At 40.8% G+C, this 27949-nt stretch overlaps 1 protein-coding gene across 1 annotated transcript in view; it reads left to right on the forward strand.

Moving 5' to 3' along the window:
• The window catches only part of LOC126108614 (endothelial zinc finger protein induced by tumor necrosis factor alpha-like), a 242220-nt gene that overhangs the window by 74211 nt on the left and 140060 nt on the right, over positions 1-27949 (forward strand). The window contains exon 3 of the mRNA XM_049913917.1: positions 12423-12482. Coding sequence (XP_049769874.1) covers positions 12423-12482 — 60 coding nt within the window. The remainder of the gene's footprint in view (positions 1-12422; positions 12483-27949) is intronic.

The raw sequence follows: 27949 nt of genomic DNA on the forward strand, positions 1-27949 counted from the left end.
TTTGGGATTATCCTCGTAATTGGCGCTAGGAATTCAAGAGAGGTCTGTATTTTCTCTGAGGTGAATTTCATTATGGCTATCCTAGAACTGCTGTTACTAATGAAAATATTGCCACTGTTTGAGCAGCGCTCGAAAAAGATTGACAGATGTCTTACATATGCATTTGAGCGACATTGGGCATTGGTATAAGTCTAATCTAAAACATTTGACATCAAAGTTGTTGTAGATGTTTTCCACATGGACTGACTCCTGATCATGGAACAATAGTGCATTGATTGCTGTAGAAAAATTCAGAGGTGGAACTTCTTGGTTGGAATACCATTACTGGTGATGGATCTTGGATTCATCATCATCATCATCTTCTTCTTCTTCTTCTTCTTCTTCTTCTGCTTCGTTAGGACCCTTTGGGATCATGTGTGGCTTGTTTTGCACATCTTCTTTCTTCCCAATACCTCTTCATTCTCTTGCTTTATCTGTTTCTTTCTTCTTCTGTCAAGACAACTTTGATTTTGGTGACCTGTGATGATCAACCAACCCTTTATACTTCTCCCTGTCCTGTACTACTGCCTGCAGATTTCTTTCTTTTATTCCTACAGCCTTCCAGTCATCTCTGACTTCCTTCACCCAGTTGTTTCCCGTATGACATGTTGCATTCCATATCTTCTTAGTCAACATCTCCTCATCCATCCTCGTAATATGCCCAACAAATCGTAACCTCCTGTTCCGTATCTCGCTCAATATGGGCTCAATATTTTCATACAGTTCCTGTCGTGTTTTGTGTATCCTGTATCCCCATGTTTTTTGGTGCCCCATATGTCTCTCAAAATTTTCCGCTCCTCCTCCTCCAACTGCATACAAGCTCTCTTGCCGAGTGTGACCATTTCTGATGCATACAGAGCAGCACTTCTTACAGTTGCTGTGTAATGTCGCAATTTGGCATTCCGTGCCAGATTTTTCTTGCCATATGTGCTTTTCACCGCATACTGAACTTCTGAAAAAGCTGTGCCCTGTCTACTGTGCTACCTTTGCTCTGTATGCCACTAGTTATCTTCTCCCCCAAATAATGAAAACTGTTGACTTTCTCAACCACTTGGCCATCTATCTTCCAGTCAGACTCAGTGTTCAATGTCTTGGTCGTCTTATATGCAATCTTCAGTGTGACCTTTTCTGCTGTTTCTGCTAGATTTTTTTAGTGCCATCTTTGCTTCTAGTTCTGTTTCATTTAAGAGTGCCATGTCATTTGCGAAAGCCAGGTAGTCCACTGTTGCATTGTATGACATTGTACCATATTTACACACCTTTGATCTTCATGTTACTACATTACTGGCCATTAAAATTGCTACACCACGAAGATGACATGCTACAGACACGAAATTTAACTGACAGGAAGAAGATGCTGTGATATGCAAATGATTAGCTTTTCAGAGCATTCACACAAGGTTGGCGCAGGTGGAGACACTTACAACGTGCTGACATGAGGAGTGTTTCCAACCAATTTCTCATACACAAACAGCAGTTGACCGGCATTGCCTGACAAAACGTTGTTGTGATGCCTCGTGTAAGGAGGAGAAATGCGTACCATCACGTTTCCGACTTTGATAAAGGTCGGATTGTAGCCTATCGCAATTGCGGTTTATCATATCGCAATATTGCTGCTCGCGTTGGTCGAGATCCGATGACTGTTAGCAGAATATGGAATCGGTGGGTCCAGGAGGGTAATATGGAACGCCGTGCTGGATCCCAACGGCCTCGTATCACTAGCAGTCGAGATGACTGGTATCTTATCCGCATGGCTGTAATGGATCGTGCAGCCATATCTCGATCCCTGAGTCAACAGATGGGGACGTTTGCAAGACAACAACCATCTGCACAAACAGTTCCACGACATTTTGCAGCAGCACGGACTATCAGCTCTGAGACCGTGGCTGCGGTTACCCTTGACGCTGCATCGTAGACAGGAGCGCCTGCGATGGTGTACTCGACGATGAACCTGGGTGCACGAATGGCAATACGTCATTTTTTCGGGTGAATCCAGGTTCTGTTTACAGCATCATGATGGCCGCATCCGTGTTTGGCAACATTGCGGTGAACGCACATTGGAAGCATGTATTCGTCATCGCCATACTGGCATATCACCCGACGTGATCGTATGGGGTGCCATTGGTTACACGCTTCGGTCACCTTTTGTTCACATTGACGGCACTGTGAACAATGGATGTTACATTTCAGATGTGTTACAACCCGTAGCTCTACCCTTCACTCGATCCCTGCGAAACCCTACATTTCAGCAGGATAATGCACGCCCGCATGTTGCAGGTCCTGTACGGGCCTTTCTGGACACAGAAAATGTTCGACTGCTGCCCTGGCCAGCACATTGTACAGATCTCTCACCAATTGAAAATGTCTGGTCAATGGTGGCCGAGCAATTGGCTCGTCACAATAAGCCAGTCACTACTGTCGATGAACTGTGGTATCGTGTTGAAGCTGCATAGGCAGCTTTACCTGTACACGTCATCCAAGCTCTGTTTGACTCAATGCCCAGGCGTATCAAGGCCATTATTACGGCCAGAGGTGGTTGTTCTGGGTGCTGATTTCTCAGGATCTATGCACCCAAATTGCGTGAAAATGTAATCACATGTCAGTTATAGTATAATATATTTGTCCAATGAATACCCGTTTATCATCTGCATTTCTTCTTGGTGTAGGAATTTTAAGGGCCAGTAGTGTATTTAGTTGTCTCCACTATCTCACTACTTCGTCCGAAACCAGGTTAAATAAAATTGGTGACTGTTCGTCCCCTTGCCAGACTACTGTTTTTATTTCAAAGCTGTCTGACAGCATACTGCGATGCCTAATCCTGGTAGTAGAGTCGCTTAACGTTTCCTTTAGTATTGCATGTGTTGTAGCATCCAGTCCTCTATTTTATAACACATCAACCAGAGTACTTCTGTCAGCTGAATCGTAGGCCTTTTGGAAGTCCAAAAAGTTGCTATTATCCTTTTTCCTTTCCTGTGTCTGTGTTCTGTTATCCTTTTTATTCCAAATATCTGTTCTGTACAGTTCCTCCCTCTTTTAAAGCCACACTGGTACTCTCCTATTGTCGGCCCGAGTTGCTCTTCAACTCTGTTCAGCAAGATTCTTGACAAAACCTTGTACCCTATGTTTAGGAGAGAGATACCCCTGTAGTTATTCAGTACTTTCTTGTCCCCTTTCTTGTGTAGTAGTATTATAATGGCTTCTTTCCTGCCTATGGGTATTTCCGTATTTCTCCATTCTCTTGGATTCATTGTTATGATCATGAAAAGAAAAGTCAGTCGGCTCCACATAGGTCTTTCAAATACAGTCTAAGACTACGACATTCAGATGAATTTTCAGTGATTGTAACGAGATAGTTGCAAGCTTTTTTTTCCTAAAATGGGCAATATTGTCACTATAACATCAGAAGATGGATATATCATTACTGCTGATAGTTACACAAATAGCTGTTTACCACAGATTTTTGAAAACGTCCATGAAACAAAAACTTCCATCATAATTCATCATCATAAACTGAAAAACTAATAGCGTAGTATCTGGATGTCCTAAAGGTCTCCACCATACAGATCTGACCTAGCAGCTTGTGATTTCTTTTCATCCCAAAAAATTAAAGATAAAATGCATGGTGCCACTATTTTTGTCATACAATGAAGTAACAGACTATTATAAAAACCTGGGTTGTCAAGTGCCTCAGGAAAAGTGGCATCATTGCTTTGAGGACTGGTTTCTTTGAATGCAAAAATGTGTTGATATTGAAGGGGAATATTTCAAAAGTAATAAAATGATTTGACTGTTTTAAAGACAAATTGTTGTTTGATTTTCTGAGAATGTTGAGTGTTGCTCTCATATTGTTGGTCACTCTTTAGAAACTGTTAATGTTTTTGCTAATGGCAGAAGTAAACTGATAAAGGGGCCAATCACATTCATACTAGACACAGACACTACCAGTAGAATAATGGAACAGTGACGAGAGACACAAACACGTGTTAACTTATTACAGCACATCTCACGACTGAGCAGTTTCATTGATGTGCCGCTTCGACTAGAAGCAGCTTATAGACCGAGGTCAAAGATATTGTGCCTACGCAAGCCTGCAGGGTTGACACATCTTGCAAAGAAAATCAGTCTCATTACTTTATTGTCGAACCTTGTATTTGACATCCATAGGCAGAAATAAACGCGTCTGCCCCTCATTTCGACACCAGTATACCACCTAGTAACTCACACCTGTATCTAACTGAAACTGCATCTGTGCTGCTGCTGTTGCTGCTAATAAATAATAATAATAATACTAAAAATAGTTATAACCGTAATCATAAGTGTGTGCATATTGAATTCACTCCATTAAAGAAAGGCAAAACTGTTTACAGCATGCTTGCTTTATCGAAATTCCAATCTTTATGGTCTAGTGCTGTGTAGCGTAGAATTTGTAGAGAGGATGACAAGACTGTTGACTCAGTCTTGTGACATCGATGTCCACAATAATTGTTGAGTCTTTTGAAGAGTGAGAAAGAACGCTAGGCTGAGCAATTTGTTGCTGCAGTTGACAAAAATATTTGTAGGGCAATCTCCAAATTAGGAAAAAAAATACTGGTTTTTGTGCACTACTCTATACAAAGTACTTTGTGTTGTTGCAGTTTTCTAGCACACTTCAATAGTATAGTGTTGTCTTGCCCAGGAAAATTACTTGTGAATGAAAAATTGTTGTAAAACTACTCTAATGATTTTTTTCTTTCCTGCAGTAGGGTATTTGACTGTTTTCTGGAAATTGTCTTAAATGATTAATTATGTCACTTTATGATCATAACATGATTTTTTTTTTCCTTTTAAATTTCAGTATTCTTTTATAAAAAATAATTAGTATTCTTTTATAAAAAATTATTTTGGAGCCTGCTAAAATGTTCCATTCATCATGTGATGTCAGTGACTTCACTGCCTAGCTCACTGCTCCTATTGTCCTAATGCTAATTCACAGTGATGTCTTGTTTTGGAATTTACATTTCGGAAAATGGGTTACAGATGTTGTATTGTACCATACTGTACAAATACGAGGGGGAATCAAATATAAACAGGAGTTTATTTTTTATTTAAATTCATTTATTGGAAAACTCAAGGCAGTTATAATTTATTTTTCTACGTAGCCTCCTGCTTTGGAAATGCATTTGTCCCAGCCTGTGGGCAGCGTTTTGATGCCCTCATCATAGAAAGAACTGGGTCATGTCACCAGCCAGTTGCACACAAAGTCTTCCACACTCTCGTTGTCTTCAAATTGTCACCCTCCTAGAGCTTTTTAAGTTGTCCGAATAAATGGAAATCACAGGGCGATAAGTCCGGGCTGTAAGGAGGGTGATCAAGTGTAGTCCAGTGCATTTTCTGTAGCTTGGAGGCAGTTAGAGCTGCAGCATAGGATCACGCATTGTCGTGGAGGAGGATGTCCTGTCAAATCGATTGGTCTCGTCTTTTGCGGCAATATGGAACTCTCACCTTGATCGGCAGTTCACAGTAGTAAGCAGCATTGATTGTGCGTCACTTGTGCAAAAAATCATTCAGCAAAATGCCTCGCTGATCGAAAAAATGGTTGAAAGAACCTTGCCAGCTGACAGTCAAGTCTTAGCTTTGACTGGTGTTGCCTCCCCTTTCCTCTGCCACTCCTTACTGGCTTGTTTGGATTCTGGAGTGTAGTGGTGAACCCATGTTTCATCACAGGTGACGATCTGACTCTTCTGAAAACCTTGCTGTAAGCCCTGACAAACCTACAAACATCTCAACTTCAGATTTGAGCATGTTTGGGACTGGATGAAGCGTCGTCTCACGCGGTCTGCACGTCCGGCACGAACGCTGGTCCAACTGAGGCGCCAGGTGGAAATGGCATGGCAAGCCGTTCCACAGGACTACATCCAGCATCTCTACGATTGTCTCCATGGGAGAATAGCAGCCTGCATTGCTGCGAAAGGTGGATATACACTGTACTAGTGTCGACATTGTGCATGCTCTGTTGCCTGTGTCTATGTGCCTGTGGTTCTGTCAGTGTGATCATGTGATGTATCTGACCCCAGGAATGTGTCAATAAAGTTTCCCCTTCCTGGGACAATGAATTCACGGTGTTCTTATTTCAATTTCCAGGAGTGTATATTGGCACATTGCCGCTTTGTTGACGCCCAAGTCCACTAATTTAATTATAAATGCATTGTACTGTGAAGTTAATGTTAACTTACCACTGAGATATGCTCTCCCACTGTTACAATGAAGGAAAGTGTCGTTCAACAAAATGAAACACTTAGTGAAAATTGTCTTTTTTCCCAACTTCATCTCAATTATTCAGTAGCTTATTTGTTAGAACGGTAGACCGTCAAATTTTATGTATATAATTATGTCTGTAGATCGGTGGTTCAAATCAAACCCGAAAGAACATTTTATTCTATTTGTAAAATGAATTGACAGTCATCTCGTGTGAAAACCACAACCAAATCACAATTACAAAACAGGATACTACTGTGTTTTCTTTGCTGTTTATATGCACTTACATTTGCAGTCACTGTTAACAAAAGTCACGTTAAAAATATGTTGTCCAGTTAATGTGACCCCCACACTTTTTACTTTATTAGAAAGAATGTTTTTATCTTTGTACTGTCCAGCTAGTATCCTTGTTGTTTAAACTTTTGCAGTTTCATCATCTGACATAAAGGAGAAATAAGTCTGCCTCAGATGTTATCATTCTTTTACACTCAGAAACATCAAAACGTTTGTGTCACCTGCATGTTGTACATGCTTTATATCTCCCCGCATAACCTCATCGTCCTACACCTGGTTGTACTGTGGGGGTACGGTGATATCTTCACTACTAGCAATGCTTTCCAAAACAGTTAATTGTTTGTTCACAGAGTAAGTACACATATCCTGTGCAGTCAGTTTCTCAGACTAAGACTAATGTGAAGCTATATATTATACAGCCCATAATCAAAACAAAGGCTACAGTTAGTTCTTGCTAATGCTATTTTCATATTTCATGCAAAACTTTAAAAATATGTTACCCTTACTGGCGACCAAACTGCCCAGGCATGAACATTATTGAGCGTATTTGGGATGCCTTGCAATGTGCTGTTCACAAGAGATCTCAATCCCCTCGTACTCGTACAGATTTATTGACAGCCCTGCAGGATTCACGATGTCAGTTCCCTCCACCACTACGTCAGACATTAGTCGAGTCCATGCCATGTCGTGTTGCGGCACTTCTGCATGCTCGTGGAAGCCCTACACGATATTAGACAGGTGTACCAGTTTCTTTGGCTCTTCAGTATACTGTTGTAAGTTAAGGGAGCGAACAGTACATGGAATGTACACACACAGCAAGAGGGTTGATTTGCTTAATTCTATCTTGGAGCCTAGAGTAAGTACCAGTCATACTGCTTGGATTGTCAAATGACTGACCCCTTCATAACCAAATGTCCAGATCATATTTACTTAATAAGCTTATTAGTGAACCAGCTAATTCTTCTGATCTGCGCTCTGAATTTGGGACAAAACAGATAAATCGTTCAACAGGAAATCCATCTGTTCATAAATACCTTATAACAAAAGACAGCTTACCCATATGTATAATATCAGGGGTGGAGTGTAATGTGGTTGAAAAATATTTAGATTCTTTCACTTCATGTACCATACACTCCACCACCTTTTTTGTTGGATCTGATACAAACTCTTGATGTCTGAAGGGAAATATATGATGTTTTCCCTTTTCCTCTGTTTCCACAGAGTGCTAGAAAAGGATCAAAGCTTGCTATTAGATGTAGTGCTATCTTGAAAATTTCCAGATATGTTCACCCAAACCCATAGTTGTGACACCTGTCTTGTATGGAAAGGTTTTTGGCTACAGCAACAATCTGTATTGACATTTCCCTCCAATATTTTGCTTTTATCTATTCTCCTTGTGATTTGTCCTCTAGCTTTTAAAGTTAACCAAAATTACCTATGTTCAGCTGAATTTTTATGGGAGTTAATCAGGATTGACCATTTTTCCAGTCATTAAATCCCTCATGAGGTTTTGCAAACTGTAATTTTCCATTAAACGATAAACATGGGACACAAAATATGCTGTTTTTCATTGTTTCTTGCCATTCTTGTTTCAAGACTTGTGAAAAAATGTAATGGCTTATGAGCCACCCCTTGAAATCCACTGGCCCTTAAAATTTGCTGCCTTAAGCAACTGCCTATTCTGCCTACTCCGCCTTCTTTATACTAGGAAATCTCTCTCCTTGTGTTGACCTGCAGTTAATCCTGGTCTGTGGCATAATCTTGTGGGTCATTAGGACTAAGATGGAATAAGTGTTCATTCTACAAAAGTGTGCAACAAGAATATTGCTTAAAGTTGACAACTAGAAATCTTGCAGAGCCCGGGGACCTAGGGATTCTTACATTTACATGCCAGTACATTTACTCCTTAGTGGTATTTGTGGTTAATAGCAAGCATGGATTTAGGATGAACTCAGCAATTCACAACCGCAACACTAGAAGTAGAAATAATGTCCATACAGACTATGAGTCACTGTGTAATCTTCAAAATGGAGTCTTATATTCTGGGGTAAAAATTTATAGCAGGCTGCCATTGGACATCAGGTGGGAAACTGAACATCCCCACGTATTCAGAAACAAAGCAAAAATGGTTCAAATGGCTCTAAGCACTATGGGACTCAGCATCAGTCTCCTAGACTTATAACTACTTAAACCTAACTAAACTAAGGACATCACACACATCCATGCCCGAAGCAGGATTCGAACAAAGTAAAAGAGTACCTAGTTAGCAACTCCCACGATTTACAGAAAACTGAGACTAGGAAATGTTAATTCTGTGTGTCTCTAATATTTGTGTCAGATAGATCTTGACTTTCCCAGTATACAGACACTGACTGGGATATGTGTAAAGTTGAAGTGCTTTGTTTGAAGTGTTAGGTAATAACAGCAGCTGAGCAGCATAGGAGAAAGAGCAGTAGCCTTTTTCAAGGCAGCTGTTTTTCCCCTGACATGAAGCAATATATAAGTAATTAATATACTGGTAATCATCAGTTTGTGATACTCATAATTTGTTGTCAGTGCAGTTTACAGATGTAGATAGCAGTCATTGCTTCTGGGTGTTAATGTACGAGGCGTGATCAAAAAGTTTTTGATCATTGCTATAGCGTATACCCAATGCAGCACAACTTCAATGTGGGAGTATAAGCATTGACATAAAAGCAATGCTTTCGTGTGGCATTTATGTCTCCGTGACGAGCTTGCAGTAGATGCGGAAACACGAACTGTAGTGACATTATAACCAAATGCGTCCAAGCAGGACCAATGTACTGTTATTCCTTTCTCAGTTGCCAAAGGACAGATACCCGTAAACATCCATCAGACAACAAAGAATCGGCGTGGGGCAGCACGTCCGTCGAAAAACACAACAGTGGTATGGTCTGCGACAAGGGATGCTTGTGCTTCTTATTAATCCACTTCCCCATATCACAAATGTCGTAACGCAGAAGTTATGTCAACTGAGCCGGCCAGTGTGGCCAAGCAGTTCTAGGCGTTTCAGTCCGGAACCGCACAACCGCTACGGTCGCAGGTTGGAATCCTGCCTCGGGCATGAATGTGTGTGCTGTCCTTAGGTTAGTCAGGTTTAAGTAGTTCTAAGTTCTAGGGGATTGATGACCTCAAATGTTAAGTGCCATAGTGCTCAGAGCCATTTTTAACCATTTTTGCCAAGTGAAGTTGGAGACACTCGGGCACCCAGCCTATAGTTCTGATCTTTCCTCATGCGATCATCCCAAGGTCAGTGGTTCATGTCAGAAGAGGATGTGCAGCAGGCAGTTACAGACTTTTTTAGTCAGCACGACACAGTGTATTACCAAAGGGTATCTTCAATCTGGTGCATTGGTGGTGTGATTGCCCTCAATGCTCATGGCAACCAGGGATGCTTCTGCTCCATATTAATCCACTTCCCCATATCACAAATGACATAATGCAGAAGTTATGCCAACTGAGCCGGCCAGTGTAGCCGAGCAGTTCTAAGCGCTTCAGTCCGGAACCGCGCGACTTCTACGGTCGCAGGTTGGAATCCTGCCTCGGGCATGGATGTGTGTGCTGTCCTTAGGTTAGTCAGGTTTAAGTAGTTCTCAAGTTCTAGGGGACTGATGACCTCAGATATTAAGTGCAATAGTGCTCAGAGCCATTTGAACCATTTATGCCAAGTGAAGTTGGAGACACTTGGGCACCCAGCCTATAGTTCTGATCTTTCCCCATGCGATCATAACAAGGTCAGTGGTTCGTGTCGGAAGAGGATGTGCAGCAGGCAGTTACAGACTTATTTAGTCAGCAGGACACAGTGTTTTACAAAAGTCTATCTTCAATCTGGTGCATCGATGGTGTGATTGCCCTCAATGCTCGTGGCGATTTAACGTGATTGTCTTGCCGATTATGGGCTGTGTGACCTTTGAATTAGAACTTTTTTATTGTACTTTGTATAACTTGACTTGTCTGACACCTCTAAAAGGATCTCTTCCTCCATCTACAACTACGAACGTACTCCACAAGCCAATATACAGGGTGTGGCAGAGGGTATCCTGTGCTACTACTACTACTACTACTACTACTACTACTAGCACTGGTTTGAATCCTGCCTCGGGCATCATGGATGAGTGTGATGTCCTTAGGTTAGGTTTAAGTACTTCTAAGTTCTAGGGGAGTGATGACCTCAGATGTTAAGTCCCGTAGTGCTCGGAGTCATAGTCCTTATGCAAAATTTACATTGGCGGCAGTAGGATTGTTCTGCAGTCAACTTCAAATGCTGGTTCTCTAAATTTTCTCAGTAGTGTTCCTCGAAAAGAACGTCGCCTTCCCTCCAGGGATTCCGCTTTGGGTTCCTGAAGCATCTCCTTAATACTTGCATATTGTTCGAACCTACCGGTAACAAATCTAGCAGGCCGCCTGTGAATGGCTTCAATGTTTTCTTTTAACTCACCCTGTCGTTGATCCCAGACACTGGAACAGTGCTCAAGAATGGATCGTACTAGTGTTCTGTACTCTGTCTCCTTCCATATGAACCACATGTTCCTAAAATCCTCGCAATAAACTAGAGCCATCCATTTGCTTTCCCTGCTGTAGTCCTTACATGCTCATTCTATTTCATATCACGTTGTAACAGTATGCCTAGATACTGAATCGACATTGTGCCACACTCCTTATGCCGTATTTGAGCATTAAGCAGTGTTATTACTATTTATCTGCATTAGCAAATCTTTTTTTCCCGTTGTAACAAGCTGACATTCATCACACCCTATAAAAATTCTAACCGAGTCATCTTACATTCTCCTGCTGTCATTCAGTGATGAACTGTCTGGTACACCTTTTGTCATCAGCAAATATTTCATTTATGTATGTAGAGATTAAGAACAGTCCTACTATCCTTCTCTGGAGCTTTCCTGACAACACTCATGTGTCTGATGAACACTCGCTGTGAATGTATCATACTGCGTCTGTTACTTCAGAAGTCTTTGAGCTATTCATTTATCTGTCAACCTATTCTGTGTCTTTGTACCTTCAATGACAGCCTGTACTGGGGCACTGTGTCAAGTACTTTCCAGAAATCAAAAAGTATGGACTTATGTAACATGATGTGCACGTGAATGAATGAATAAATTACAAATGAATGTTTACTTATGAGTTTTCTGTGAATGGTCTCACCCTCAATTTTAAAAAGACACAACATATTCAGTTCTGCACATCTAGGGTAACACATGTTGAGGAAGTAATAAATAGAGTGAAAACCTCAAAATTCTCAGGCATCCATATTAATGAGAATTTAAATTGGAGAAATCACCTTTTGGAACTCCTAAAACACCTTAGTTTAGCCACATGAATCAGTGCAAATTTTCAGGGAGAGTGAAATCAATATATTTTCCATATTTTCATTCAGTTTTGTCATATGGAGAAATGTTCTGCGGTAACTCATCTGTAAGAAAGTAAGTCTTCATTTCTCAAACACGTGTTGCAAGAATAATGCACGGTGCTGTGGCAGTTGGCAAGGGGGCTGCTCTCGGCCATTCTGATTCCAGTTGAGGATCTAGCTGAGTAAGAAGTAGTGGCACCGGTCAGTAAAACTGACTGCAGGCAAGAGAACAGTGTGCTGACCACGTGCCCCTCTGCATCGCCTACGGGTTGAGAACGACACGGCGGCCAATCGGTACCGTTGGGCTTCGAGGGCTGTTCGGGCAGTGTTTGTGTTTTGTGGTCGTAACATATCTTGCAGCCTGAGGGCCATTTGGGTGGAAACTGCAAAGCTCAACAATGGCCAACGCAGCTCTCATTAATAAGGATGTAAACAAAGAGCTAACTGGTGTTCTTTTCTGACTTTTCAGATTTTTCTCCCTGAGAGTGTGGGTATGAAAACAGAAGAAGAATCCCCCAAAGATGAGGAGGTAAGTACTGCATAGTTCGTCTCTCTAACTGTGTGTGAAGTTTGTGTCAAAGTGTGGGTCAGTAGTGATTCTCCTTGCAACATTTATACAGTGATACAGTATTCTTCGTTAGTTTAACGTTTCCCTTTTTGCAAATAGCTGCAGTGGCTTCTCTGACAAACTGAGACAGCTATAGACCTATATTGCCGATACAGTCTCTTGTAGAATTTCGGGACACATTTGATACTCATGTGTTGTGACGTGTCTGGAGACCAAAAATCTCCTCTACAGGAATGGACAGGTGTTCCAGAAACAGCGATCGGTTAGAAGACCCAGAAAGCAGCAGCCACCAGCGCCCAGGTTGGTGCCACGGAAGGTATTCGATACACTTCTGCATGGCCACCTAATGAACAGAAGACGAGCCTACAGAATATTAGACCAGATATGTGATTAGATTGAAGAGATCCTAGCAAACACATGACAGCATACCATTCTGAGTGAACAGAATTTTCAGATGTAAAAGTAACTTCGGGCATGGCCCAAGAGAATGTAGGAGAAGTACGTATGACAGTATATACATGGTAAATCACCTGAAACTTGCACCGCAAGTATGGCGGAAACGGAAAGTGCTGTAGATGTGTAGTTTTCACAGAATGGACTGTTAGTCAGGGGCTCGTGTTGTAGCCAATCAACAGATTGTAATAATACTTAGAAAGTGTATTTTTTCGTGCAGAAGTACACTTTTTAAGTGGAACAATGTCTATTGACATTAACTGACCAAACGTGGGGTAAATTAAAAAGTCATGGTGTTTGTTGCAGGGTTCTAGAGTGACTCGTTTACGAGATATCATTATTTTTTTTTTTGAAAAGTTTCCGCACCAACACTTGTTTGTGCCATTCATCCTGTGTAGTTGCTAGGTGTTGTTGTTGTTGTTGTTGTTGTGGTCTTCAGTCCTGAGACTGGTTTGATGCAGCTCTCCATGCTACTCTATCCTGTGCAAGCTTCTTCATCTCCCAGTACCTACTGCAACCTACATCCTTCTGAATCTGCTTAGTGTATTCATCTCTTGGTCTCCCCCTACGATTTTTACCCTCCATGCTGCCCTCCAATACTAAATTGGTGATCCCTTGATGCCTCAGAACATGTCCTACCAACCGATCCCTTCTTCTGGTCAAGTTGTGCCACAAACTTCTCTTCTCCCCAATCCTATTCAATACTTCCTTATTAGTTACGTGATCTACCCATCTAATCTTCAGCATTCTTCTGTAGCACCACATTTCGAAAGCTTCTATTCTCTTCTTGTCCAAACTATTTACCGTCCATGTTTCGCTTCCATACATGGCTACACTCCATACAAATACTTTCAGAAATGACTTCCTAACACTTAAATCTATACTCGATGTTAACAAATTTCTCTTCTTCAGAAACGCTTTCCTTGCCATTGCCAGTCTACATTTTATATCCTCTCTGCTTCGACCATCATCAGTTATGTTGCTCCCCAAATAGCAAGACTCCTTTAAGTGTCTCATTTCCTAATCTAATACCCTGAACATAACCCGACTTAATTCGACTACATTCCATTATCCTCGTTTTGCTTTTGTTGATGTTCATCTTATATCCTCCCTTCAAGACACCATCGATTCCGTTCAACTGCTCTTCCAAGTCCTTTGCTGTCTCTGAGTGAATTACAATGTCATCGGCGAACCTCAAAGTTTTTATTTCTTCTCCATGGATTTTAATACCTACTCCGAATTTTTCTTTTGTTTCCTTTACTGCTTGCTCGATATACAGATTGAATAACATCCGGGACAGGCTACAACCCTGTCTTACTTCCTTCCCAACCACTGCTTCCCTTTCATGTCCCTCGACTCTTATAACTGCCATCTGGTTTCTGTACAAATTGTAAATAGCCTTTCGCTCCCTGTATTTTACCCCTGCCACCTTCAGAATTTGAAAGAGAGTATTCCAGTCAACATTGTCAAAAGCTAGAAATGTAGGTTTGCCTTTTCTTAATCTTTCTTCTAAGATAAGTCGTAAGGTCAGTATTGCCTCACGTGTTCCAGTATTTCTACGGAATCCAGACTGATCTTCCCCGAGGTCGGCTTCTACTAGTTTTTCCATTCGTCTGTAAAGAATTCGTGTTAGTATTTTGCAGCTGTGGCTTATTAAACTGCTAGGTACGATGTTGTTATGTATAGAAGGGAGAACCGATAGAGGTACTCAAAGTACCCTCCGCCACACACCGTCAGGTGGCTTGCGGATTATGGATGTAGATGTTTGCATGCAGTGTGCATGTGTGTTCCGTGGCTTGCTAGTCAGTTAGTGTGTGATAGGCCAAATCTTGTTCAGTGACGAAGCCACATTTATCAATCATGGCCAGGTAAACCGCCGAAACGTGCACTAATGGTCTATTGAAAATACCTGTTGATTTCGTCAGCTGAACGTCAGCGTCCATGGAGCGTAAATGTGTGGTGTGAGATAGTGTACCATCAACTCATAGGTCAGTGTTTCATAGATGGAACGCTGAAAGTGCACAATTATCGTGGCCTCCTAATGGGTGTTGGAAGACAATCCTCTGCATACTATGAGGATCGTGTACTACCAACATGATGGCTGTCCAGCCCTTAGTGCACAAAGTATTGCAGCATTCTTCATTAATTGTTTCCAAATCATTGGACTGGACACAGAGGATGTGTACCATGGCCGGCCCGTTCCCTGCATTTGACGCTTGCAGACTTTTTCTGTGGGGAAAGCTGAAAGGCGCTGTCTACAAGAGCATACCAACTACACCGGATGATAAGCAATGACGTATTACTGGAGCCTGCTCGGACACCTTCTAATGAATTCTCTTACTGCTTTGGTTTTGATGAAAGTCTATGTGTGTGTGTTAATGCAGCTAGCCGCTAACTTGGTGTAATGTTTTGTCTGTACAGAAGTGTATCTGTCGCCTTTATCGCTCTCTCACCCTCATACACAATTCTGTACAATAAAGTCAAGGGCTTAGGTTTTCTTATCAGGCTTATCCGTGCAAAGACAGACAAAAAAATTATACTAATGGGAGGATTCTGAGTAACTTCTAGAATTCCTCTCTCTCTCTCTCTCTCTCTCTGTCCTTTATCTGTGTACAGTTCAAATATAAGTTACATGAAATCAGCCTAGTAGAATCTCTGGTGGAGCCCTTCGTCTTAATATTCAGCGGCTGGCTTGCTAGAAAAGATCTTTACATACGTTATTATTATTAAGCGCTGCATTCAGTTGGGAAAATCGATCGTTTGAACACTTCGTTCAGTTTACGACAGATCTAAAATTTCACATGTGGACGAAGCCTTTTTGGACGATTTCAATAAAACTCAGAGATTGCAGGCTCTCTTCGTCACAGCTGAAACTTCCCAATTAAGTACAGGGCCCAGACAATCATCAATGATTCAGACAGAGAACGCATTCGTCATTCACTCTAGAATAAAATGGTCACAAACCTTATTTCTGAGGAAAATTGTATATTGAATCCATTTCCGTACATGTTCCGTTTCCGTGGATTTTAAGTCTCATGCAATTTACTTTTACAAGTCCTTCTTTCTCTTTATCTACCACGCTAGCGGCACAAACTTTCCTGTCTCGCTTTAGCGCGAAGAAGAGTAAATAAATCTTCTTTAGCAATCCGAAAATCTTCCAACCGATACTTTTCGAAGCTGTTCCTTTCTCTCTCTCTATATATAATGACCATGGAGCATACATCTCTGTACCTCTGTTGTTCCAAAGAATAAACGTACTAGAAAAATACCTTGGCGTCGACGAGCTGTCGGCGCATATATTACTAGAAAATCTGCTCAGATACTTTTCAAACGTAAATAAATGTGGATGATTTGATTGACCATTATTAATTATTGCGGGGTAGAGGGTAATTTTCCGTGGGGAGATTACAATGCCCCTCGCAGCGAGCGAAGTTTGTGAGGTCAATTTTATTCACCGAACACACTTCGCGAGCTATCTATTAGCGTGGATAACCCGGAAGTGATGATTGTCAGTCCTCCGACTGAAAAAGAATATTATGTTTGAACTAGACGAAGAAAAGAAATGTTGAAGACAGAAGAAATGAAGAGACCGGTACCGCGGCTGTATTACTTTTACGTGCATCTAGGTGTTATGTTTGCTGTGCACAACCAAGGAAGATGATCTTTCATGAACTTATGTCAGGGTCTACCCATTCGGGAACTTTCTTAAGCAGGGAAACCTTGGAAAACCTCTTAAGCTTAGACCCCCAGCCTACGGTACATAGAAGATAGGAAAGCCTATAGAAGAACAAAAATAATTTTGAAATTTATCTCTAAAGGAAAGATAGAGCTTAATTTGTATCACGATTTGGAGAAGAGTAGTTTGTGCCTCTAGCAAAAAAAAAAAAAAAAAAAAAAAAAAACGTTTTACAATAAATAACGTGAATTTGCGTTTTACAATCTTGCTCCTAGGACAATATCTTGCGGTGCTAAACTCCCCCGGGTCTTGCATGTCCCCGACGTCCACATTTGTAGTCGGTCTTCTATGCGGCCCCCTCTGTCGTTGATCTTCTACGCGGCCCACAATGGGAAGAGTAGAAGGGACAGGGATACTCGAATTCACATGCAACATTCATTCCAAAAGAATTAGCAATGACCAAAAGGGAAACTCTTCCTGTAAGAGAACTGATTAGGTTGCACCGTCCAAGATTCTCCTTTTTGAAAGCAAAATCCTTGTGGCTTCATGGATCCTTTTTGTTACGACGTACTTCAAGGAATTCAACCCTTAATTAATGATGTTGCCAAAAGCATCATCCGATTTACTCTCGTTTGAATACTCCTTTTGACTTTGCCTCCCCACTTGTGCTTATAAGTCCAAAAGTTTTAATAGATTTTCTATTACTGATTTGTTCTTCGTAATTTAAAGGATTCATGTAACTGACTATAGATTTTGGATTCAAATCATCGAATAATGGAAAGTGTAGTTCATTTTATACCAAGACATCATCCATATTTCCTTGATAAGTCATATAATTTAGCTATACTCAAAAAAAAAAACTTTTTATTCTAAATACATATATTTCTACGCTTGAGTGCTGAAATGTAGAAGTTATTAGCATTGAGGAATGCGGATTCACTTCTTTCATTTACTCTCCGATTCATACGGCGTTCATCCATGCTCATATATGGAAATGGATTTTTCACACAAAATTCCCAAACGAACACGAACCATTAAATTACTACTGAATCTATGAATACTACTTTCTTTAATCATTCATTAATAAATTAAAACTCTTAACTTCGAATTATACCACCTATTCCTTTTAAAGTTCAACATGAATCAGTTTATCCTCGCGTTTGGTGCGAGTCTCTTACAAAGGATATCTGTATCGTCTATATCGATTTTAATTCTCGCGCCGACGTCAACTGTTTTGCGCGGGAAATAATCTTTGCGGCGTTAACCGTCACTCACGATTCACTACCACAACACATCCCTTCACATATTTACACCTTTAAGCGTTCACATGAGATTATATATGAATCTTCACTCGAACCTCTTTAGATTATTCAGCGTCATTTGCGGGGAAACATTTTATTCTTCTTAAAGGTCAGTCAGATCCTTTATACATCTTGATAACATTAGCAATGCTAAAGTTCTATGTTCACCCAAACCACAGGTGAAGTCTATCTCCACTATCTTTTTTACAACACTCAATAGTACTAATTAGTCACTATTTCTATACTCTATGTCACTGACTAACTATTTCAATTTAAAGGCTTTTAACGCTACACACACACAGTTTATTATTATATTTTTTTTTACGAGCGTTCATCTCTGTCACTCGGAACACCATTCCTCCCTATCTTCTAATCTTCATTATAACTTTTTAAGTCGTTATGAGGAAATAACCCTTTTATTTTGTTCGATCCCGGGTAGCGATCTATTTCCTTTTGAACTTGAGCCTTTAACCTCCAGGGAACAGGATAGAAAGTTCTACAATACGTTTCGTGCGGCTTAACGTAGAGATGGCATATGTATCCTTTAATCACTCCTGGCCTTTCATCAAACACGTTTTCATACGCTGATAATAATTCTTTGAGCTGCGTCTTCTGATCTTCAGTGATGCAGTCGGATTCATTTAACTTCTCATCCACTAATTGACCGAAATCTCCTTTGACTTTGAACTCATTATTCACGTGCTGTTTAGAATTTTGTGCAGTCCTGATTACTTGCACACTGATCCCACTATTATATTTACTGGTAAGGCTTTCTTTTTTCAACAAGTCCAACTCAATTTCTTGTTTATTTACATTTAACCAAATTTTTCCTGTTTTAAAATCTATTCTGCATCCGTATTGACGTAGGCTGTCGACTCCGATAATGCAGTCTACCACCAAATTTTTCACAACAAGGAATGTGCTTAATATTGCTACCTTTCCTACTTCTACACTAAGTAGTGACTGCACTTTTACATTCGCCGATCGAGCCCCAACGGCGCCTATTATTTTGCAATTTTGAACTGGAAAAATTGGTACTCGTCTTATATTTCTGATTTTGTTGAATAGAGCCTCCGAAATAACATTTGTGGTTGCAGCTGTGTCTAAAACCGCCACTATAGGTACAGTTTCCAAAATGACTTGCACTTCGGCTACTGCCACCTGTTCCTTATTCTCATCTTGGGGTTCTAAGACCTCGGTCAATTCATCTGCCAGTAATCGTCCATCATTATACGTTAGCATGGGTACACATATCCTGTTGCCCCTCAACCTATTGTTGACCGCTGCCCCGGGGTACGAGTGGGTCCTTACAAGTTTGTTGGATTTTGATTCCCCTGGTGGTTGACCTCATCCGTCACTTCAGTAATTACCGGTTGATTCGCGGATGTACGTCCCCACTGATGTTGGTTATTTGAGTTTATTCCCCCCGGTTGGTTCCATTTTCTATTACTGTTATTGTTCCAAGCTTGTGGTCTGAAATTCCTTTCGTTCCCCCATACGGGATTGTATCGTTTCCCATTCCTGTTGTTCCTTGGATAGCCCCTCGCAAGACTATTGCCGGTATTATTATTGAGATTTTGAGGGTTTTCTCCACTATTTATAGATCTCTGTGCGTTTCCTTGCCTACCATTTGGCGGAGGTTCTATCTCCCTATATTGGAATCTGTTGTTACGGGCTTTCTGGTTGTTCTCTTCTATAATGTCTATATGATCTAACGTCGTGAGGAACGACTCCAGGTCTTTATCGTTGCCGTAAATTAATTGATTCCGGATGCTAGTTGGTAATCTTGCCTTAAGTATGTTTATTATGTCTGGCAAAGGCATAGGTCTGTCCCAATATCTAGTTTTATTTATATATTTTTCAAAATACTTCCTAAGGCTTCCTTTCGAAAAAGAGAAAGGCTCTGGGTAGAGCACCTCCTGCCTTAGGCGTTCCTGTACTCCTTCTGACCAGAACTTTGCTAAAAACGCTTTCTCAAAATCGTCATAGATCGAGCAAACAGAAGTCATGTCTGAGGCCCAGATCGCCCCCGAACCTTGTATATACCCAGTAACGAAACTGATCTTCTGCCACTCCGACCAATTTCTGGGTAGAACTCCTCTAAAACTTCGAATAAAAACAATCGGATGGACCCCCCTTTTGTCAGTGTTAAAAATCTGAAATTGCCGATGCTTCATCATTTTTTCTTCGGCATGGCAAAGGCTTTCGTAATCTCCGTCAGATAAAACTTCACGCGAACAACTAGCTCGTGGCAATTTAATATTTGAGTTACTCACACAAGTCGGTATTGTGTGCGAATGTGCAGTAACTGGCTCTATAATCGCTGGCAACTTCTGCTGCTGGCCTGTATTCATTTGTTCTGAGCCTTGTGAAACGCGTATCGACTCTGCTATCGTTTGTTTCCAATGCTCGAGATCAGCACCTAACTGCTGTCGCACTTCCTCTAGTCCTTTCGCAAACAAATTCTCTTCCTGTTTGCCACACAGACTCTGGAATGCTTCTTTAACATTTTGCTCAACGTTTTCACACATTAGCCTTTTGTTTTCTAATGTGATTTCGGATAATTTACCCGTTAATACATTAATCTGGTGGTCTATAACGTCTTGACGTTCTGTCAGATGTTCCACACTTTCCTTTAGGTTCGTCTGCGTACGTGCCAATTCAGGAAGTTGCGCAATTGCACATGACATGGCATCTTGCTTTTGTACTAATTGCGGAACCATTTCCACCTGTTCGCGTACGGTATCTATCTTAATAGCCACGTACTCCATTTCTACACGTACGCGTTGAGTAGATTCCTCACATTGAGCTTTAACCAATTCGATTTGTGCAGTTAATTTTCGTTCCGTCTCTTCGGCCTGATCTTTAAGTTCCTTTGTCTTTGCCTCTATCCGTTGTTGTAATTCGGAAAAACTGTCATGTAACTGCTGCTTAATCTCAGCTTTCAGCTTTTCCTGCCCTTCAGTAACTGAGGCTAACTTCGCATTCAAATCATTTTGCCCTTCATTCACTGCGGCGAACTTCGCGTTAATGTCGGTTTTCAAATTTTCTTGCCCTTCAGTAACTGAGGCTAATTTTGTATTCAAATGGTTTTGCCCTTCAGTAACTGAGGCTAATTTCGCGTTAATGTCGGTTTTCATATTTTCCTGCCCTTCAGTAACTGAGGCTAATTTTGTATACAAATGGTTTTGCCCTTCAGTAACTGAGGGTAATTTTGTATTCAAATGGTTTTGCCCCTCAGTAACTGAGGCTAATTTTGTATTCATATTATTCACGGTCTCCGTTAACATCTGCATCTGCCTCATGATAATGACCAATGGGTCTAATCCATGTTGCGTACTGGCTGATACATCTCCAGCCGTGTCTACCGGGCGTTCTATTGCGCTATCTATAGCGATCGGTTCTACAACACTTCTTACTACATCATTATCATCAGTGCTCACCGCTGAAGGCTGTTGGGTGTTGCTCTGCTCTGCTTGACTCATCTTAAACATTGCCCTAGTTAAAACCATATAAATGTTCTACAGTCAAGATGTATATATATCTCCCTTCACAAGAATACTTCTGTGGCTGCTTTGTTATAGTACTTATACAGGTAAATGCAACTAGGGCAGGTCAGTCAAACTACTTCTGTTATGAACACAATTAGTAAATGTTCAAATCTACGTCTACTTCCTCAATACTACCAAGTTTAATAAAAAAGTATAGATCTGGCCTCTTTTTCTGCTACATACTTGTAGTCCGAGGTGATAGGTTACAATACAGCATCACCGGTCTGTTGCGGTCTAACTGTGTTGGTGGGCCAGTAAATTTCTACTGTGCAGTGACTTTGTCACTGCAATTCACTTTGGAGGTGTGGCGGTGGGACTTGTAGTCCCGTACCACCCTCTTACGGTGATAGTACTACATGAGTCAGGCAGAATTTATTGCCTAACATGGGCGGGTGCAGGTGTGGCGTCCAGCGTGCTGCTTTTATTTGTAGATCAAATAATACGACTGCGAGTATTTCTTCTCTTTTCCACGTTAAGTTGTCTCGTCGTAGTTCACATGAAACAAAGAACAAAATTATTTTAACAACGTCCAAAAACGTGTCCTGTCACGGATTGGCCATTCTAATGAATTCTCTTACTGCTTTGGTTTTGATGAAAGTCTATGTGTGTGTGTTAATGCAGCTAGCCGCTAACTTGGTGTAATGTTTTGTCTGTACAGAAGTGTATCTGTCGCCTTTATCGCTCTCTCACACTCATACACAATTCTGTACAATAAAGTCAAGGGAGGTTTTCTTATCAGGCTTATCCGTGCAAAGACAGACAAAAAAATTATACTAATGGGAGGATTCTAAGTAACTTCTATAATTCCATTCGCTCTCTCTTTCTCTCTTTCTCTCTCTCTCTGTCCTTTATCTGTGTACAGTTCAAATATAAGTTACATGAAATCAGCCTAGTAGAATCTCTGGTGGAGCCCTTCGTCTTAATATTCAGCGGCTGGCTTGCTAGAAAAGATCTTTACATACGTTATTATTATTAAGCGCTGCATTCAGTTGGGAAAATCGATCGTTTGAACACTTCGTTCAGTTTACGACAGATCTAAAATTTCAGATGTGGACGAAGCCTTTTTGGACGATTTCAATAAAACTCAGAGATTGCAGGCTCTCTTCGTCACAGCTGAAACTTCCCAATTAAGTACAGGGCCCAGACAATCATCAATGATTCAGACAGAGAACGCATTCGTCATTCACTCTAGAATAAAATGGTCACAAACCTTATTTCTGAGGAAAATTGTATATTGAATCCATTTCCGTACATGTTCCGTTTCTGTGGATTTTAAGTCTCATGCAATTTACTTTTACAAGTCCTTCTTTCTCTTTATCTACCACGCTAGCGGCACAAACTTTCCTGTCTCGCTTTAGCGCGAAGAAGAGTAAATAAATCTCCTTTAGCAATCCGAAAATCTTCCAACCGATACTTTTCGAAGCTGTTCCTTTCTCTCTCTCTATATATAATGACCATGGAGCATACATCTCTGTACCTCTGTTGTTCCAAAGAATAAACGTACTAGAAAAATACCTTGGCGTCGACGAGCTGTCGGCGCATATATTACTAGAAAATCTGCTCAGATACTTTTCAAACGTAAATAAATGTGGATGATTTGATTGACCATTATTAATTATTGCGGGGTAGAGGGTAATTTTCCGTGGGGAGATTACAACCTCCACTGAAATGCTAGCATATGTACAGAAGTCGTTTCATACCGGACTGGAAGCACATATTGCCGCTGCCAGTGGGTCAATTTGAACACAACCTGTGACGGACAGTTGTCTCGTTTATGGTCAGAATCTGTATAACTAGTATATGCACCTGTGTTGTTCCCATTGGGATTTTTTGTGATCTCTCAAAGGCTTTTGATTGTGTAAATCATGAAATTCTGCTAGACAAGCTCAAGTATTGTGGCATGAGTGGGACAGTGCACAAATGGTTTAATTCGTACCTAACTGGAAGAGTGCAGAAAGTTGAAATAAGTAGTTCTCATAATATGCAAAGATCAGCACATTCCTCAAACTGGGGAACTATCAAGAATGGGGTTCCACAGGGGTCAGTCTTGGGTCCTTTGTTGTTCTTAATATATATTAATGACTTGCCATTCTATATTCATGAAGAGGCAAAGTTAGTTCTCTTTGCTGATGATACAAGTATAGTAATCACACCTGACAAACAAGAATTAACTGATGAAATTGTCAATACTGTCTTTCAGAAAATTACTAAGTGGTTCCTTGTAAATGGACTCTCACTGAATTTTGATAAGACACAGTACACACAGTTCCGTACAGTGAATGGTATGACGCCATTAATAAATATAGACCTTAATCAGAAGCATATAGCTAAGGTAGAATATTCCAAATTTTTAGGTGTGTCCATTGATGAGAGATTAAATTGGAAGAAACACATTGATGATCTGCTGAAACGTTTGAGTTCAGCTACTTATGCAATAAGGGTCATTACAAATTTTGGTGATAAACATCTTAGTAAATTAGCTTACTACGCCTATTTTCACTCGTTGCTTTCATATGGCATCATATTTTGGGGTAATTCATCACTGAGGAATAAAGTATTTATTGCACAAAAGCCTGTAATCAGAATAATAGCTGGAGTCCACCCAAGATCATCCTGCAGACATTTATTTAAGGATCTAGGGATATTCACAGTAGCTTCTCAGTATATATACTCTCTTATGAAATTTGTTATTAACAACCAAACCCAATTCAAAAGTAATAGCAGTGTGCATAACTACAATACTAGGAGAAAGGATGATCTTCACTATTCAAGATTAAATCTAACTTTGGCACAGAAAGGGGTGAATTATACTGGCATTAAAGTCTTTGGTCACTTACCAAATAGTATCAAAAGTCTGACAGATAACCAACAAGTATTTAAGAAGAAATTAAAAGAATTTCTGAATGACAACTCCTTCTACTCCATAGAGGAATTTTTGGATATAAATTAAAAAAAAATATTAAAAAAAATAAAAACAAAAAACAAAAAAATGAAAGAGTTGTTATATTAACTTAAGTATGTTGTTAAATTAACTTAATTATGTCATGTATTGGAAAATTTGACTCGTTCCACATCATTACGAAATATCGTATTCATGATCCATGGAACTAGTATTAATCTAATCTAATCTAACCTTAGTGTGGGCTGCCACAGGTATTGTACAAGTCTTGTTGTGGAAACTTTTCAAAATATAATATCTCATAAACAACTGGTGCTACAATCTTGCAACAAACACCACTGACATTCTACAGGGTAATCCCAAAAGTAAGGTCTCCTATTTTTTTATAAGTACATAGACCTGTTTATTTCTACAATGGTTTACGTCAGTATACAGCTTGAACATTTAGTTATTTTTCAACATAAGCATCATTCCTGTCCATGCATTTTTGTAGATGCTGTGGCAGTTTTTGTATGTCCATGTCATACCAGCGCGCCGCCATGCTGTTCAGAAAGTTATGAACCTCTTCTTTCACCTCGTCGTCGGAGCTGAATCGCTTTCCGGCCAAATGTTCTTTTAACCTAGGAAACAGGTGGTAGTCACTGGGCGCCAAGTCAGGACTATGGGGTGGTGGGTGATTACGTTGCACTGAAACTGTTGCAGGAGAGCAACGGTTTGCCGAGCAATGTGTGGGCGAGCGTTGTCATGGAGAATGTGTACGCCCTTGCTCAACAATCCTCTTCTCCGGTTCTGAATTGCCCGTTTGAGTTTTTTCAGAGTCTCACTGTACCTGTCAGCGTTAATTGTGGTCCCAGTGGGCATAAAGTCGAACAACAATACCCCTTTCCGATCCCAAAGAACCGGTTGTCATGACTTTACCGGCAGACTATCTTTGTTTGAATTTCCGCGGCTTTGGCGAAGAACGATGCCGTCACTGGCGTGATTGTTGCTTAGTCTCAGGTAGGGATGGGCAAACTGAAACACGTAACTGTTTCGAAACAAATGAAACAGTACAATGTAATGTTTCGATACGCTGTTTCGAAACAGTGAAACAGTTTGTGTTTTGTAATCTAATAAACCTACACATTTTATCATCTTGAATGTCTACTCTATAAGTATGTCCATATAAACACAAACGAGGTGCGAGAGCGCTAATCATATCGCAGAAAGCATGAAACTATCACTTAGGCGTCTTGGCAGTTTCGTATTTCCTGCAGCAAATGCGCTGCTTTCGTGTCGTGTGACTTTCATACTTTTCAATTGGCTGAGGACAGCCATAGCTGAAGACAGAACCACCGCGAACGGAATTGGAGGTGGGAGCAAACTGCAGAAACAACGGATATGCTACTGAGATTCCCACATTCCGTTAGTATGGGTAATATACCCAGCCTGCTAATTTCCATTCACACAAAGGGAATCATTGTGGATAATAGGCACAGTGACTATAGACTCACAAATAACGCCAAATAATTCGAATAAATAACGAAGTATAACAGAAAAAATTTTTGTCTTTCAAGGGTTTTCGAACCGTTACTATAAATTCACCATGCTTCCCAGCCTTTCCTGTTCACCATTACACTATCAGTGATACGTCAAACAGATTGCTTGGAATTATACCTACATCAAATTTATGTATATGTGTAATAACTGTCACTCTACGCCTTTTTTAAAATTCAAAATGTTGTAGGCTTATTTGCGTTTCTTAATATGATTACTGTACATGAACAGAGAAGCGTATGTTATAAAAAAGTGCAATTTAACGGAATAATTTTTACATATTTATTATTTTGAATGTGAATAGTATGCGTTGTTTTATTGTTTGGTTAGTGTTTATAAAGCAGATGTTACGCCATTTCGTAATAGGACAGTCAGCTAGAAACGAAGCTTTATTTTCGGATATCTTCAGCTTCACGCTATTGCTAGTCAAAAAGATTCCGACACTCTTGAAAGTGTTTCACGAAGTGGTATGTTGTGTTTCAGTACCTGTGCCGAGCCCGAATCTTGTCCGACACAGAGCGGAATGAAACATCACTGTTTCGATACAATTAGTCCGTTCCACGCACAGGTGGACTGAAACAGTCTTATTTTGAAACAACGATACAGTTTCTGTGTCTGGCTCGAGATCCGAGACAGGGGCGGAATGAAACACCACTGTTTCGAAACAGTGAACCATAGCCGTTCCGAAACACTGAAACAGTTCCACGTATCGATACACTGTATCGAAACATAGAAACAGTGGCCAAGTCTAGTCTCAGGTGTAAAGCGGTATGCCCGGGTTTCGTCACCCGTGACAATTGAGTCCAGAAAGTTGTACTGTTCGGCTGCAAGGCGGTGAAGAAATGCGTGGGAAGCATCAACTCGTTGCCGCATGTGGTGCTCAGTCAGCATGCGTGGCACCCGTCTTGCGCACGCCTTCCAGTAGTTCAATGTTTCCGTTAAAATTCTGTGAGCGGTGCTTCGGGAAACCTCAGGAATCGACGTGCAGAGATCATCCAGGGTGATTCGCCGATCTTCGCACATGCTTTGCTCAACCTTCAACAATGTCTCCTCACAAATTGACGGTCTCCAGCTCCTTTGTTCGTCGTGAATTTCGGTCCGACCAGCTGCAAACTCGCTACACCACTTACGAACATTTTTAACATCCATGCACGACTCACCATACACTTTCGTCAATTGGCGATGGATTTCAATCGGCGCTGTGCCCTTTGCGTTCAAAAACCGAATAACTGCGCGCAATTCGCACATGGCGGTAACATCCAACGGGAGTTCCATTCCCAACGGCTGCCAAGGCAAGACTGAGCGCCTCAGTGCAGCGTGCGGATGTTTACACACAGCGCGTGACGCACTCTTCATAACACTGTGACCAACTGCCACACAAACAGAGTTCTGTACTTGTAAAAAAATTAACAGACCTTACTTTCGGGATTACCCTCGCAATTTACCCTACTTATAGTTTGTTAATGTCAATAGGCGTTATTAGATTAAAAAAGTGTATGTTTACGCAGGAAATACACCTTCCAAGTACAGGGTGATTCAAAAAGAATACCACAACTTTACGAATTTAAAACTCTGCAACGACAAAAGGCAGAGCTAAGCACTATCTGTCGGCGAATTAAGGGAGCTATAAAGTTTCATTTAGTTGTACATTTGTTCGCTTGAGGCGCTGTTGACTAGGCGTCAGCGTCAGTTGATGCTAAGATGGCGACCGCTCAACAGAAAGCTTTTTGTGTTATTGAGTACGGCAGAAGTGAATCGACGACAGTTGTTCAGCGTGCATTTCGAACGAAGTATGGTGTTAAACCTCCTGATAGGTGGTGTATTAAACGTTGGTATAAACAGTTTACAGAGAATGGGTGTTTGTGCAAAGGGAAAAGTTCTGGACGGCCGAGAACGAGTGATGAAAATGTAGCACGCATCCAGCAAGCATTTGTTCGCAGCCCAGGAAAATCGACTCGCAGAGCTAGCAGAGAGCTGCAAATTGCACAATCAACTGTATGGAGAGTCCTACG

The sequence above is a fragment of the Schistocerca cancellata genome, chromosome 11 (genome assembly GCF_023864275.1).
Source record: "Schistocerca cancellata isolate TAMUIC-IGC-003103 chromosome 11, iqSchCanc2.1, whole genome shotgun sequence".
Taxonomy (NCBI): Eukaryota; Metazoa; Arthropoda; class Insecta; order Orthoptera; family Acrididae; genus Schistocerca; species Schistocerca cancellata.